At 40.9% G+C, this 16,178-nt stretch overlaps 1 protein-coding gene across 1 annotated transcript in view; it reads right to left on the reverse strand.

Moving 5' to 3' along the window:
• hsd17b12a (hydroxysteroid (17-beta) dehydrogenase 12a) overlaps positions 1-16,178 on the reverse strand; it is a 54,848-nt gene that overhangs the window by 3,631 nt on the left and 35,039 nt on the right. Inside the window, exons 7-10 of the mRNA XM_078415285.1 lie at positions 11,984-12,018; positions 7,561-7,642; positions 5,411-5,476; positions 1,029-1,178 (exon numbers count right to left, since the gene is read on the reverse strand). Of these exons, the coding sequence (XP_078271411.1) occupies positions 1,029-1,178; positions 5,411-5,476; positions 7,561-7,642; positions 11,984-12,018 (333 nt within the window). The remainder of the gene's footprint in view (positions 1-1,028; positions 1,179-5,410; positions 5,477-7,560; positions 7,643-11,983; positions 12,019-16,178) is intronic.

Raw genomic sequence — 16,178 nt, forward strand, 5'->3', positions numbered from 1 at the left:
AGCACCTCATATTTCGCCTGGGCAGTTTGCGGCCCGGTGGTATGAACGTTGACTTCTCCAACTTCAGATAGCTCCTCTGTCCCTCCCTTCCCCTCCTCCTTCCCAGATCTCCCTCTATCTTCCTGTCTCCACCTATATCCTTCCTTTGTCCCACCCCCGACATCAGTCTGAAGAAGGGTCTCGACCCGAAACGTCACCCATTCCTTCTCTCCCGAGATGCTGCCTGACCTGCTGAGTTACTCCAGCATTTTGTGAATAAAAAGCATATCATGACGGAAGTAGTGTAAAGGAAATGAGTGTTGAGTTGAATCAGAAGGTAAAGGTGAAAAACCATCATCACAAGTGGGTGAAGTGGTTACCTGGAAGAGTAGTGGGAAAGTGCGGACCACGGACATACTTGGTCAAGATGTTTGGAAGTGGAAAAGTACACATTGACCATGTCATGCCTATGCAAGCACAGACAGGGTTGAAATCAGATCAATTAGACGAGTCAGATAATTGGGTTACCACTCAAGTACAGGTACCAGATGAAACAGAAATGGTAAAAGAAGGTACACAAGTTAGTGAGAGTTTGAATCAGCCTGAAAATGGAGGTTCAAGTGGGGTTGACAGTGGTTTGGTTAAATTTGTGAAGTTATTTCCTGAAATGCACATATCATTGTATATGCAACATATATGCATGATGCCCTCATTTTATTCAGGTTATATAAAAGTAAACTATCAGACAAAATTGTAATAATTTCATGCCGTTGGTTTTATTCAAAACAAAATGTCCACAAGGAAATGTTTTTTATTAGTGTGGAAGGAGTTGTAATAGCGCCACCTTTGGTTGGAGGATTGTAAATTATTCAATAAACCACAGTACAGCTGTGCAGTCATGTTCTGGTCAGCAGTGAGTTAACTTGTTATTCTGTGTTTGAGCTCAAGATATCACAAGAGTTATTTTTTAATGTATTAAATGTTTTAAAGATGCATTTTGTAGAGCTAACAATTTGCAAAACCAATGTGGAAAAAATTTGCATTCTTACCATAATGGCATGTGGTAAATAGCCATTTGTCTGTGCCTGAAGGCCAACTGTACTTAAGGCAGCCTTTACATAGGTGGTTGGACTAGGTTTGTTCACAGTTGGCGTTCGGATTTTACTTAATTTTGTTGCCACATAGAATGGAAGGACGCTCTATAACAAAAATAAGTTCAGAGTGAAAAGCCAGTTCAAGAATTGTAGACGACAAATACATTAGGAATAGGCTACTTGCCCCCTCAAATCTGCTCCGCTATTTAATAAGGTAATGGCTGGTTAGATTCCAACCTCAATCTCATATTCCCCTTTATACGCAGTAACCATTCAGCAATATAGTAGATTAAAAACTACCTGCTGAGGAAAGAAATCTTAAATATTAGCCACCGGATGGTGCAAATAGGGAACACCACAAGTTGTTAGTTTAATTTATTTGAACTTAAAAATAAGACGTGGTCCTCCAGATCAATGATTGGTTTGCACTCTTCATTAGTATTTTGAATAAACTAGTCCAAACTAGCTAAACAACTAATAGCATTTATTAAAAATTTCATTCTTAGGATGCACGTTGCTATTAAATCTATTATTTATCCTCCCATCCTGAATTGCATTAAAATGGTGACGCTAAGCCACTATGAAGACCTTGAATCATAATCAGAGTCACACAGCGTGGAAACAGGCTCTTCAGCTAAAGTTGCCTAGCTACATGTCCCAGCTACACTAGTCCCACCTGCCTGCGTTTGGCCAATATCCCTCCAAATTTGTCCTATCCATGTACCTGTCTAACTTCCCAAGAGCTAGATAGGGTCTTAGACCCTTCTAAAAACTGTTTAATTGTTCAACATTTACAACTAGATAGACAAAACTCCAGAGCTTTGAGCTGATCCAATGACTGAAAGCTCCACTGCATGTCGCTGCTTTTGCTATTCATTAATTCTGTGCTCCTGCTGCTGTGGGACAACTTTTAGGCAAGCATGGTGCTGCTCCTGGCATGGGCTTATTGAAACAGGTTTGATTCTAGACGAACATGGGCTCGAAGTCCATAGCTCCCTGAAAGTGGCAATACAAGTAGATAAAGTTATAAAAAAGCTGTATGGAATGCTTGCCTACATCGGTCAAGGTATTAAATACGAATCGGAAAATTGTGTCGTAGATTTGTGTTATAAATCTTTGGTGCGGCTATATTTGGAGTATCGTGCATTTCTGGTCACCCCATAACAGGAAGTATTGGAGGTTTCAGAGAGGGTGCGGAAGATCTTTACCAGAATACTGCCTGGATTAGAGGGTATTAGGTATTAGGAGAAGTTTGGACAAACCCGGATTGTTTTCTGTGGAGCAGAGCTTGATAGGCAACCTGATAGAACCATCCAGAATTATGAGGGGCATTGATAGGGTAGTCAGACTGCTTTACCAAGGCTGATGATGTCAAAGACTAGTGGGCATAGCTTCAGGAGGAGGAAAGTTAAAGGAGATATGCAGGGCTCATTTTTCTTTTAAACAGAGTGATGGGTGGCTGGAAAACACTGCCGGGGTGCTGGTGGTAGCAGATATGATAGAAGCATTTAAGAGGCTTATAGATAGGCACATGGAAATGTAGGGGATAGAGGGATATAGATGATGTGCAGGCTGAGGATTAGTTTAACATGGTATTGTGTTTGGCACAAACATTATGATCTGTACAGCTTGTTCCTGTGCTGTACTGTTCTATGATGGAATTCAGTTTGCTGACAATAACTCCCAGTGCCTCATGGATGCCACTTCTGAATTGCTATAAATATTCGGAACATTTAGAACATGTCAATGCCACAGACGTTCTTAGAACAAAACACGGAACACTTTTGCACAAAATCACCTTTTTATTAGTGTGACTCTTATTGATAGGTAGATAGGCAAGGACAGGACAAAGTTAATTACCCCTCACCAGCTCCTACACACCCAACAGCTATGAGTTTCAGGTCAGTGATGTTGTGAGTAGATTAGTTTAACTGTATATTAGTGCCAAGCCTTCCTGAAGGGAGATACTGCTTACTTGATTATTAAGGGAGTGAATTAAGGAAAATTAGTTTATAAACATGAACTGATTTTAGCCCCAAACATCCAGGTGCCGTCATCCTTTAACCAAACATTTTGTTCCCCCCCTCCACCCCCCAAAAAAAAGAAACTCAGGGGGGGAAGGCAGCATTTCTGGAGAACATGGATATTCATATCCACATCACATATATTGCATGGGTGGGTTATAACCTCATGGCATGAACATGGAATTCACCTATTTTGGGTAACAAATCTACACAAAAACCCTTTTTATTTATTTTTCTCTTCCCTCTCTTCCCTGTGCCTTACCTGGACTTGAACCTATTTTTCCCCTTCTCCCTCCCCCTGACTATTTCCCTTCCTCTGGCTTCACAATTTACACTTCCTCTATCATTTCACAATTTTTGTCTTTTCATCTCTGGCCTTTGCCCAACCATCTGCCTATCAACCCTACCCCCCCCCCCTCCCCTCCCACCTGTATCTACCTATCACTCGCCAAGCTTTGTCATGCCCCTCCTCACCCACCACAATCAGTCTGCAGGAGGGTCCCGGCTCAAAAAATCACATATCCATGTTCTCCAGGGATGCTGCCTGATCCACTGAGTTACTCGAGCACTGTCTCTTTTTTTTTGTAAACCAGCATCTGCAGTTCCTTGTATCTGCTTTTCTCATTTCCCATTTGACAAAAATATTGACCGTCATTGCAAGACAATTTCAGCACAGGTGTACACTGGGCCTCACTGCAGCTAAATAGAGCCTCGACGAGACGGCATCTGGAATATTGTGCATCCACAATTAGAGGATTAGCCTCAATAAACAGTCATTCTGGAATGAGAGAAGATAATAAGGGTAGCATGTCTTTGGAATTGTCTACACAGGAGGGTTATGGAAATGATCACTGAAGGCACACTTAAAAATATCGATTTCCTTAATATTCAATAATCTATCAACAATATGGGATTAATACTGGAAAGTTGGGCTGAGGTACAAAATCAACCACAGTCATAACAAATGGCAGAATGTGCACCATGGACAAAATGGCTATTGTTTTCCAAAATTCTTTAGTAGATGATGCTAGCAATTATATTTATTATGGAATGCAAGGAGGCACACATAGGTCAAACAAAAAAAAAATGCTGCTAGATTCCTTTCCCTGAAAGAGTAATAAAACCAATTATGCTCATGGTTATTTAGCTACTGTCTTGATTATTTTTATAGTTGTTATACAAATCATTAGATAATCTGAAAATGAATTCCATGACTTGTGATGGTCTAGGATCCAGACTAGGAGGAAATATTACAAATTATTTTGAAGCACCTAATAAGTTATGATTTTGTAGATGTGTTGTAACTTAACTATGGACACAACTCTCCTTTAAATCACATCAAGAATTACCGAAGTGTAGGCCACTCCTGTATTACTAAAGCCTGAAATACGAACAGCAATACATACGAACAAGCTCCCATAATACCATTAATTTCAAAAGTCTAACATGTGTTAATTCATATGAACAGCAGAACTAGTTTCCCCCTCTCTCTCTTTTATTTTGATTCATATTTTATTTTGTTTATAGTTTATTTTGAGTTTAAAACCCCATTCTTTCTAGTATAGAATGCACTATTGGAGTGTTTATTCTTCTAACACATATACAGTCTGAAGAATAAGCATGAGTATTAATTCAGAATGCTGATACGGTAAAATAATGTTTGACAACAATAATCTATGACCAAATGCCAGATTTTAAGGAAGAAATCTCCATAAATACAGGAATACCGTGAAACAATCTCTTCCTTTGGTTATCTAAACATCAAGGATAGAAATTAGTTAATAAAATTTTGGATATCCCCCGCCCATAATTTTAGAAAATGCAAGTTTCAATAAGATTTAAATCCATTCATTACAGTACTGTTTATTGTCCAAGTGGGATAATTTAAAACAAATCTGTGTAACTGTAAGAAGATTAAATGTGACTAGATTTTAAACATTTAAAAAACAAAGCCACAGTGGATTAATCTCATCAACTAAAACATTAATTGAAAAGTCAAGTTCTACATACATCAAAATGGGAACATTTTCAAAAGACATACATACATGGTTTCAATGTTTTTGCCAATAGTAAAGTTTTACCAAGTTAAATTTTGTATATAGCCTTCAGATCATTTAATGCTATTATGGACTGAATTCTATTTTGTGATCTGCTTTTAAGATCGTATACCTTTTTGTTTTCTCAACAACACTTATTACTTCCCTTCTATCATCAGTGTCATACTGCCAATCTGAACCAGATTTATTAGTTGCTACGACAGCATTTGTTCCTATAGTAACCACAAGGGTACTTTCCAAAATATGCTCCGTTTACCTGGACAACGATCCCCTTGCTCTTGTACTCAGCATGGAGTGCTTGTGAAAAAAAATCCACAAATGCCTGTTGGAAATAAAGTATTGAGAGAGAAACATAAAGATATTGTTCAAGTTTGGGCATTAAACAATCAATTGGTTTCATTTAGGAATTTTAATCCTGGTGTGTTGCTTCACCTGCAAGAGTTAGATTTAGGATTTCGCACAGGCTTGTCAAGCCCTGCATTGAAACCCGAGAATTCCAATGACCTTGAAAACCAATAGATTCCAAATGCACATTGAAAATACCAAGATGCAGCTATCACCATCTTGCAACCCTTCGATTGCCCTTCAAGAGTTTGGACCACAGCTCAGTTATTCAATTATGCACATGCAGAAACTTCCTCCAAATAATTAGTGGAAAATACATGTCTGATGTGACAACAATGCCAACTCCATTCTAATAGCTAAGATGGAACCTAACCATTTGTAGGCTTGATGACCTAAACACCCTTTTGGAGTTTTTGACTTCATATTCTTCTTTGAAAAGACGACCCAAATCCAGAATTTGTGCTGTGCCTTCATCATGTCCCACAATGCAGTCCATTAGCAACCAAAGCCTTCATTCATCTCCATGCTTAACTATCATTTTCATGTATTCAATGTTCCATCTCCTATTCTATTCGAGACCATCTATGGCTTCTTTCTTCTAATCCGGATTAGTGAAAAGACAACTGAATAAAAGACGACTCAAACAAAATATCAAGAATTCAAACAGTTGAATTCAATGCAAGACTCTTCTGCATTAGAATGATTCTTTAAAAACAGAAATTTGGATAATTATATTGAAGAATAATACAGAAAACAGCAAACATCTACAGCAGAATGGAGATTAAAAATCTGAAAGTCAGAATCTCTATAGGAAGGTCTTGTTTATAATACAGCACAATATATTCCCATGCTTTGCTGCATGGTTTCTCAACTATTAATGGAAGTGCATTTCTTTTTACAATATTCAGTTTTACATACTTTACAATTATGACTCTAGTAAGCTTTCAAGAACATGAACTAAAACAAGTTAAAATGTGTTTTGTCTGAAATAGGTATATTCAGGTGGTTATAGTTTTGTACAAAGGTAACAACTTTGCACAGCAAAATGGGAATCTGACATATACTGTTAAAAATTATGGATTTGAGACTCCTTAGTGTACTGATACAGTTACTGTCAACCAAAATTATAATATAAAGGCTGATTTATCAGCAGAAATGTACACTTCTGAACAGGCAAAAGGCATTACTGTTTGATCAAGATCACTGAAAATAGACAGCCCGATTTTCAAATTGCTGCTTGTGGGAACATTGTATATTGGATGCCATGATTTTCATAGCAAACACACTAAGAATTCTTCCATGGTTATAAAACTACTGTGATATGATTGGAGGCCATGAAAACTACTTTTCACATTTTCATAGTGCCGTTTGCTTTTTGGTTCTTGCCATCCTTGTATTCAAAACAAGTTATTATGTTAATAGTTTAGAAAGCAGACCACAGGTCAGTCACGGTCATATATCATGGAAACAGGGCCCTTCAACCGAAATCATCATTGCAGGTGAGGAGGTCCATCTAGCTGTCCGATTTGCCCAATGTGACCCATATCCCTCTAAACTTTTCCCATCCATTTACCTGTCCAAAATGAGGCTCATGAAAAATTCAACTTTCTTCCACAACAATTAACTGCCAATCTCCCTGAAAATTGATGTCAATATTTGACACCCCCAATTATGCACAGCATGGCTTCTGTTCTCCAAATACTTTGCATTAACTATTACCTCAACCCAAGAAAGTATTCCCTTCCAAAACTATAGATATCCATCTAATGAAGCAAATGACATTCGGAAGCAAATGTTTTGAGCTCTTCAACCATTAATGTTTTCCTCTCCTGGCTTCCGAAATTCATTGGCAAAAATAATTCTCACATTTTGATTCTATTCAATGGCAATAGAACCCACAATCAGGTAAAATAAGTGCATCAAAATGAGTTAACATCATATTCATAATTTTTACAATTCTGCATGTGTTCAATGTTAAGCAGATTACAAGTACAAGTTAATCTTCAATTCACTCTTTTCTAAGAGGCATTAGTTCAAAACGAAGGCATAAATAAGTCTTACTTTGGTTGCAGAGTAGAGTGTCAGTAAGGGTACTGGATTCAATGCGGAACCAGATGACACATTCAGGATGATGCCCTTTGACCTTTAAAAATATAATACCACAATTAATCACTGCTAGTTTTAATTTAATTGAATATAAATTTCCCTACTCCATTGCTTGGATTTGAGTAGGCCTCTGGATTTTTGAACCGTAATTTAACCTCTCGGTCACCAAATACGGCCAAAACAGAATGCAATCTGCACACTCATTATGTTGCGGGCCTGAATACTGGACAGATGAATAATTGCTCATCCACAGTTGTGAAATACCTGAAGCAAAATAACTTCCAAAAAAATTCACCATGTACAAGACATTTGTTTTCAGATGTGGTTGCAATCATAGAATAGCATTTTTTAGATTAGGAATGACAAAAGTGAGGTTTAAATGTGGTAAAAAAAACAGGACTAAAGCCATGTTGATTTTTAATTATAGCCTTACTTCTTGTGTTGTCCAATGAGGATAAGGTGGTGGATGTTGCCTATATAGATGTTAATAAGGCATTCGATAAAGTGTTTCATGGTGGACTGATCCTGAAGATTAAGATGCACAGGATTCACAGTGATTTAGTCATATGGATCCAGAACTGGCTTACTACTAGTTGAAAAAGGGTTGTGGTGGAAGGGGATTATTCAGGCTGGATGTCTGTGACTAGTGGAGTTCTGCAGGGATCTTTGTTGGAACCTCTTTTTATGATATATCCAGCAATATTGGTGTAGTCTGCACCCTACACAGCATTGATGTACAGTGGGTCCGAGAGGTCCAAGTCCGTAGCTTCCTGAAATTAGCAACACAAGTAGATGGAAGGGCAAAGTCAGCATATGGTATGCTTGCTTTCATTAGTCAGGACACTGAGTACAAGAGTCGAGAAGTCATGAAGCAGCTCCACAGGACTTTGGTTAGGGAAAAGGGCGCAGAAGAGGTTTATCAGAATGCTGGCTAGATTGGGCGTTAGCTATAAGGAAAGGTTGGACAAAACAAGATTGCTTTCTCTGGAGCAGAGGCTGAGAGCAGGGCCGGATTAAACTAGTGCAGGGCCCATAGCATCTATATACTAAACCTCTCGTTTGTTTGTTTGTTTGTTCCTGAACTACAGCCAAAGCGGTACACGATAGCGCGACAATTTTAGGCCCACCTTACTCACCGTCGTCCTTTTGGTGCTAATGGTAGTTTCATTGAAATAGGTGTTATATTTTTTAAGTTATTCACAGTTTAAATCTATCTCCTAGGAAGGGAGGGGGGGGAGGAGGGAGGATAAGAGGGGTTGAGGCAGGTGGAGTGGGGGGAGGGGGAGTGGAGGGAGGGGGTGGAGGAAGGAGAGGAGGGGAGGGGTGGGAGGGGGGAGGGAGGAGAGGGGGGGAGGAGGGAGAGGAGGGGAGTGGGGAGCAGAGGGTGCTGCACCAATGCAGGATAGGTTTGGGCACAACGTGTCCACTGGTCTAGTATGTTATAAAGGGGCCTTAAATACGGGACAAGGTGACCTCACCCAGCCACCGGCCACGTGCCCCCGCTCCACCAATAGCGGCCGCCCGGGCTGGGAGGCAGGTTGCCACGCAACCTATGTTAGGAGCTCCCAGAAATCGCAACAAAATGCAGCAACAATCAGCGAGGTCTCAAAATCCAGGGTCAAATGCACAGGCTTGAGCCAACTCGGTGCAAAATTCAACAGAAATGCCGCTGGGATTTCTGTAGAGTATGGGCAGGAAACACATCACGCCCCTGCATGGGGCGGCGACCGCAATGCGAGCAAGTGCGGCCAGCGCCCGCTTCATACAAACAATGGCACTGGAGACACCAAGGGCAGTTCTCCCAGTGTCAACACGCCAGCTGCACACCATGTTCCCATCGGGGCAGGCGCCCCCACCCCCCCCTAATGGCCGGCGCCACCCTCTCCTGCGAGCCGGGCTCACCCGCTTCAACCACAAACTCCACTGACATTGTGTGCAGGTTTACCTAGGGCGCTGCCCCAGCCTGCAAGCTCTGGGAAGGAAAAAGGAATCAGAAAACCCGGCGACATCTCGCCCACCCAACCAAACATGCCCTCCAAGACAGCAGAGTCCGGCTCGGTCCTCCGGCTGCCGCAAGGAACCAAACCGGACTGTTAATGGGGAACCCATGACTAGGGTCAAAGATTGACCCAGACCCTGACCACTCCCCGTGGATTGGACGAATTCCTGCAGGTTCAAGCAATCCAAGTGGACTGCTACACGCTGCGTGACCTGGAAGCACCGATTCAATGCCGCTCCCTCTGAGGGAGCAACATTAATCAGTGCCTCCAAGTCACGCAGCGGGCCACAATCCACTCAATCCACAAAAAACAGTCAGAAACTGAGCCATTCCCCGACACCAATCGCAGGCTCCCCATTAACAGTCTGGCTCAATTCCCCGCGGCAGCCGACAAACCGAGCCAGACTCTGCTATCCTGGAGGACATGCTTGGTTGGTTGGGTGGATGTTTAGCCGCCGGGACCCCCCGATTCCTTTCCCCTCCCCAGAACCCACAGACTAAGGCAACGTCCCTGGCAAACCTGCACACGATGCCGGTGGAGCCCGGGGTCGAAGCGGGTGAGCCCGGCTCGCAAGAGAGGGAGGCGCCGGCCAACAGGGAGCCGAGTCGCCCAAATGGGAACATGGTGTACAGCCAGCGCCACAAACATTAGAGAGCTCCCCTTGATGTCTCCAGCACCACCATACACATGCAGCAAGCACTGGCCGCACTTGCTCACACTGCAATCGCCACCCAATGCAAGGGCATGATGTATTTCCTTCCCTTTCTCTGCAGAGATCCCCTCTTGTACTTTAGAAACCACCTTCCAACCTTTACACAAGGAGTCACAATGCTCCACCATCCGACTTAAAGCGATTTGGGAATGACGACCGGTCGCCAACTCAAAACATTAACTCTGTTTCTCTTTCTGACCCGCTGAGCTTTTCCCCACGGCATTTCTGCCAAACTCCTCACGAGTCAACCCAAACCCGCACATCCAAATCCGGGATTTCAAGACCTCGCTGACCGCCATCACACCTTGTTGCGACCTCCGGGAGCCCCCAACGGAGGCCGCGCAGCAACCCACCTCCCGGCCCGGGCGGCCGCCACCAGCGGAACGGGGCGGTGACACGCCGGCTGCCCATTGGTCCGCGCAGCCCCGCCAATACATTCAAACCGCGGCAGTTGGGGAGCGGCGCCCGCAACACAGCGGCCCTGCCAATTTCAAGCATTTAGCGTGGGGCCCTAGAAAGGGCGGGGCCCGTAGCAAATGCTACTTTTGCTACTATGTTAATCCGGCCCTGGCTGGGAGAAGATCTGATAGAAAGAAGTATATAAAAGTATGAGTAGCATTGATGGGGCAGCCAATGAAAACCTTTTCCCCAGGGTGGAAGTGTCAGACTAGAGGGCAGAGCTTTACAGTGAAAGGAGCAAAGTTCAAAGGAGATGTGCAGATTTTTATTCGAGGACCATGGGTGCTTGGAATGTGCTGGTGGAGGCCAACATGATAGTGGCATACAAGATGCTTTTAGATAGGCACACAAATTTGCAAGAAATGGTGGGGTATGAATCACATACAGTCTGTTAAGATTAGTTTAGCTCAGCATCATGTATAAGCACATTGTGGGTCTAATGAATGAATGAATGAATAAGTTTATTGGCCAAGTATGCATATACAAGGAATGTGCCTTGGTGCTCCGCTCACAAATGACAACACAAACATACAGTTAACAGCGTCTGTTCCGGTATTGCACATTGTTCTAATGAACAATGAAGTTTCTGGGTTATAGATTAAGTACAGCCATTCATTAAGTATGATGCTTCAACTTACGATATTTTGACTATGCGATGGTGCAAACGGCAGCGACCTGTAGCAAGCCGCAGCTCGCTTCTGGCCACGTGATCACGTGTATTCAATGCATTTCATCTTACGATGTTTTCGGTTTCCGAGGGGTTTCTCGGAACATAACCCCATCGTAAATTGAGAAGCACCTGTACACAGTTCTTGGCTGTGGATTCTCTGGAGAATCACTCTTAACCTGCTTTTCCAGTTTTCATCTGCTTATGAGGATGGCCAATTCTTGGTTAAACGATCAATGAATGATGACTCACTTTTCACTTGTGCTTTTTGCTGGTGAGGTTATCCAAAGGAAATACCAAATTGACAGATTTTAAATTGTCAGAATCTCCTGAAGAAAACTACATTGTTATGTTAGAATGATGACTCAGATTGTTCACGTAAAGCGATAGCTGCAAACCTGAAAAGGAGACATTTCATAATGCCCATGAATCATTCTCTGCTATAATATTGTTATTATAAGCAGAGAAACAAGCCGCATTAGTTATTAAAAGGATTTTTGAAGGAATCTCCCATAAATAATAATGACTTCAATGACTCACCGCTGTACCATGGCAGGCAATACCATCCTAGTCATCTGTGGGAAAATAAATGAAATATCAAATATAATGTTTGCCCCTTCCCAAAAATAGAAACATCCACTAAGTCTATCTGCATATATAATGCTTGTTAAAATAATATTTACAACTTTTCAAAAGGAATGACCTTCATTTAAGACTAATAGCAATATTTTCTAAATTGTACAGTTGCTGATTTTTAAGATTTCTGTTCTGCGACAAGATTTCAAAGATGCTTTGCCATTATAACAAAGCAGACATAATTCAAAAAGAACAGACATGAATTTAAGATCATATGACCAATCACAGAATTTAAGATTCCTGAAAGCCAATTGTAAAGAAATGTATCCCTCTGTGCTTGCACGCAATAATGCAAGTTCATGTTTGCCAAGTTCTGTGGCATTTTCATTAGCCAAGTAATTTTTTTACGAGTGAACTGCCAGTTCTATTAGGAACAAGCAGCAGCTGAAGAAAATTATTTTAGATTCCTGGAACTCCCTTTAGTGGGTGCTTCCAGCTACAAACTGACTGCAGGGCTTCACCACTCTCACTCACTATTTTACGTCATGCCAAATGAAAATGCTTTTTCATTCCAGATAGTTTGCAACAAAATATTAATGATAGCCAGGAAATACAGCCACTGCCATCTCCAGTGATGTTAAATCGGTAATGCCTTCCAAAATTGGCTTAAAAAACTCCAGGATATTCAATGGTTCAATTATGCCATATTGTCACATGTGCCCTGCACAGGGAAATTCTTTTTGCATGGATCATGCATGCACAAGTCACCATACTTTGGAATTACAGTACACACAGGTGTACTCTTCAAACTTCATTGGTCTTTTTTGCAAACTGTTTCCCGTTACACGTTTAATACATTGGCTTCTAAAAAATGTTAGCAAAATTACAATTTTCCAGACTTCAATTGTGGAAATATGCCAGCATATAGCCAGAAGACTGATGGCACAGGTTAAAATGCACTTGGCAAATATCTTTTAAAAAATCTGTACGTTAGGCAACTTCCCCAGAGACACTGACAGAATTAATGTTTCATGTCAGATCAATGAGTCAGTTCCCCTCTGTAGACAATACCTAAATTGCAGAGTACTTGAAGCAATCAGTTTTATTTTCCAGCATATGTTATGTTTCATATTTGGGTTACAAGAATACCTGTTGTCCTCAGATGAGTTAAATGGTTATTTGGAAACATAATAATGCTTATTTGGAGGGTATCAAATTAATTATGTCCTCACTTAATTTACCATCTTTGATTACAAAACTATACATTGGTATTTAGATATTAGATTGCCGTATTGGGACAAAAACAAAAACTAAAAACTCTCAGCAGACTAGGCAGCATCTGTGGAAAGAAAATGCTAGTGTTTCTCAAAGACCCAACAAATGTTTTCTCATCTCAGAACTGGATTCTAACCAACGGTCTTCAACCCCACCTATTTATTACTTGTTTCTCATTCCACAGGTACTGCTTGACCTACTAATCATTTCCAGGATTTTGTCTGTTTCAGATTTCCAGAACCTGAACGTTTTATTTTCATAGATAAATGTAGTAAACTTCTATTTTTGAGTAAGTGACACTAATCCTGACACTGCTCCTTGCTAAACACTGTACAAAACATTCTGGTGAAAGATTAAAGAAAGGCAAAACCATTGGGAATTCTGAAGCTGAAATGACATATTCTCTACTGATTTTGTTGAATTTGCAATGGGATTGCAAATGGTTATGTGCACGGCTCAGGTGCTCAACGTTCCAAAGTCATCTTCAATGAAGGATGAGAGATACAACAGTACAGCACCGTTGTGCGTCCTGAGCCTCCAAATGTGGCCTGTGCTGCATCTGATGAAACAGTACTTTGCATCAAGCATTCCTTCTCCGATGCACAGACATAGCATTCTAACAGATATGAAACATGAATCGAAAAATTAATTGCTCCTGTGGTTTGTGCGTTTTCTTGTTCAATGATTTAACCAATTTTTTCAGATTGCACAATTCCTGGAAATCAGTGGCAAAGATCCTCACACAACAAATGTGTTCAACATAGCTGCAAAATAAAAGAAAGTACAGGGAACACGAGAAGTAATAGCCAAGTTACTCATACCAAATTATTAAAATTAAATATTGGTGCATGACGACTATTTGATATATCAGATTGTCTGAGATTAATAGACCTTAATGGGAACTGTTAAAAGTGTGACTGGTTCAGATTTACCTAATAGTAGTAAAATTAACACTTCCTCATATTTCATTTTTCCTACCAAAAACGAATTTCATTTGTTACATAAAATCTTAAATTCATGGTTTTTTTTCCCCTGAAGCAAGCTTGCCAACGCCCACAGAGTCTGTTCATCCGCACACTCAAACGCCCACGCAGTCTCTCAGACACACACACAAGCATGCACTCTTCCTCTCTGCACAACCTATCGAGTATATTTACCAGCAAAAAAACAGTTGGGAATAGTACCCCTGTTGTTAATACGTTAAAGTCGTGAGGCTGCAACAAGACTTGGTTTAATTATTTCAGCATCTGATTAAAGAAAGCACTATGCACTGCAGGTTTATATTTTTCTTCAAGGTATGCCTTATTTTGTTAGGAAATCTCCATTACACTGCAGTGCTTTAGTAAAAAATTATTTTGCTTGCAGAATGCAGTTTTCAGAATGGATAATATGGTGACAAAATTGAAACTGGATTAATCTGTGCTCCAATTATTAAAATTTCAGCATGACACTGCACCTTTTAACACTATGTGACAGTAATGAATGCCATCTTTTTCACTGGAATTAAAAATATTTCTTACTAAATTTGACAAAATTAGTTTTCGTTCAGAATTGAAAGAAACAGACTAGAAACAGAGGAACCGAGACAGATAAATGGAACTGTTTTAAATGGAGTAAATTGCGGAACCTTTTCCTCCACTTCAGAAGTAGAGGACATAAATTTGGAGTAAGGAGGAGGAGGAGATTTAGAAGGCAAACTAGGGGTACCTTCACCCAGAGAGTGGCCAATACCTGTTGAAACACTAATTGAAGATTAGTTGTTAACAGCATTTAAGGGTCCAGATAGACACTTGAATGTCTTAGGCAAGGTGGCTCTGGACCAAGTTTTGGGTGATGGCATCACTACAAATGGGTGCCCACTGTTTATCAGCTACCATCCACATCAGCTAATGTCACTCCCAGTGACATGAGGGGAAAAAGCAAATCGTATGACTTCAAAGCATGTTTGCCATTCAGCACTCCAAACTCCAAAAAGATGAGACGTAGATTCCCACTGGTTGAAACATCCTCTCCAAATCCACTCAATACAGGCCTTTCAATATGTTGTAGCTTTCAATCAGATGCCCCCTAATCCTTCTAAACTCCAGAGAGTACAGGCCCAGAGCCATCAAACGGTCATCATACATTAACCCAATCATCCCCGGGATCATTCTTGTAAATGTCCTCTGGACCCTCACGAACACCAGCGCATCCCTCCTCAAATACGAGGCCCAAATCTGCTCACGAGATTTCAAATGCAGTCTGACCAGTGCCTTATAAAGCCTCAGCATTACATCCTTGTTTTTATATTCTAGTCCTCTCGAAATGAATGCTAACATTGAATTGGCCTTCCTTGCTACCGATTCAACCTGCAGATTAACCTTTTAGGAATCCTGCAGCAGTACTCCCAAGTAAGCTTTGTACCTCCAGTTTCTGTATCCTCTCCCCATTTAGAAAAAGGTCTACACCTACGAAAGTGCATGGCTGCACACTTTGCTACGTTGTATTACACATGCCACTTTGCCCATTCTCTCAAACTATCCTTCTGCTGACTCCCTACTTCCTCTACACTACCTGTCCTCCGGCTATCTTTGTAGCCTCCGCAAACTTGGCCTCAAAGCCATCAATTCCAACATCCAAATCATTAATATACAACATGAATAGTAGCAGACCTAGTTTTTTTATGCACGTCACAATTTTCATTGAGAGAAAAGCTGATGCAGCATTGTAGAGGAAAGAACACCTTTCAACCATACAGATCAGTCATTTGTTTTTAAACTTATCTTAATGACAACCAGAGTTTGTTTTGGGCCAAAATTTAAACTATTGTATTCTACTGTTCCGAATGTTCTACCATATGGTTCCTGTTTCAAGGGTCAAAAATCAAGAGTATTTTATTGTCATA

The sequence above is a fragment of the Rhinoraja longicauda genome, chromosome 18 (genome assembly GCF_053455715.1).
Source record: "Rhinoraja longicauda isolate Sanriku21f chromosome 18, sRhiLon1.1, whole genome shotgun sequence".
NCBI lineage: Eukaryota > Metazoa > Chordata > Chondrichthyes > Rajiformes > Arhynchobatidae > Rhinoraja > Rhinoraja longicauda.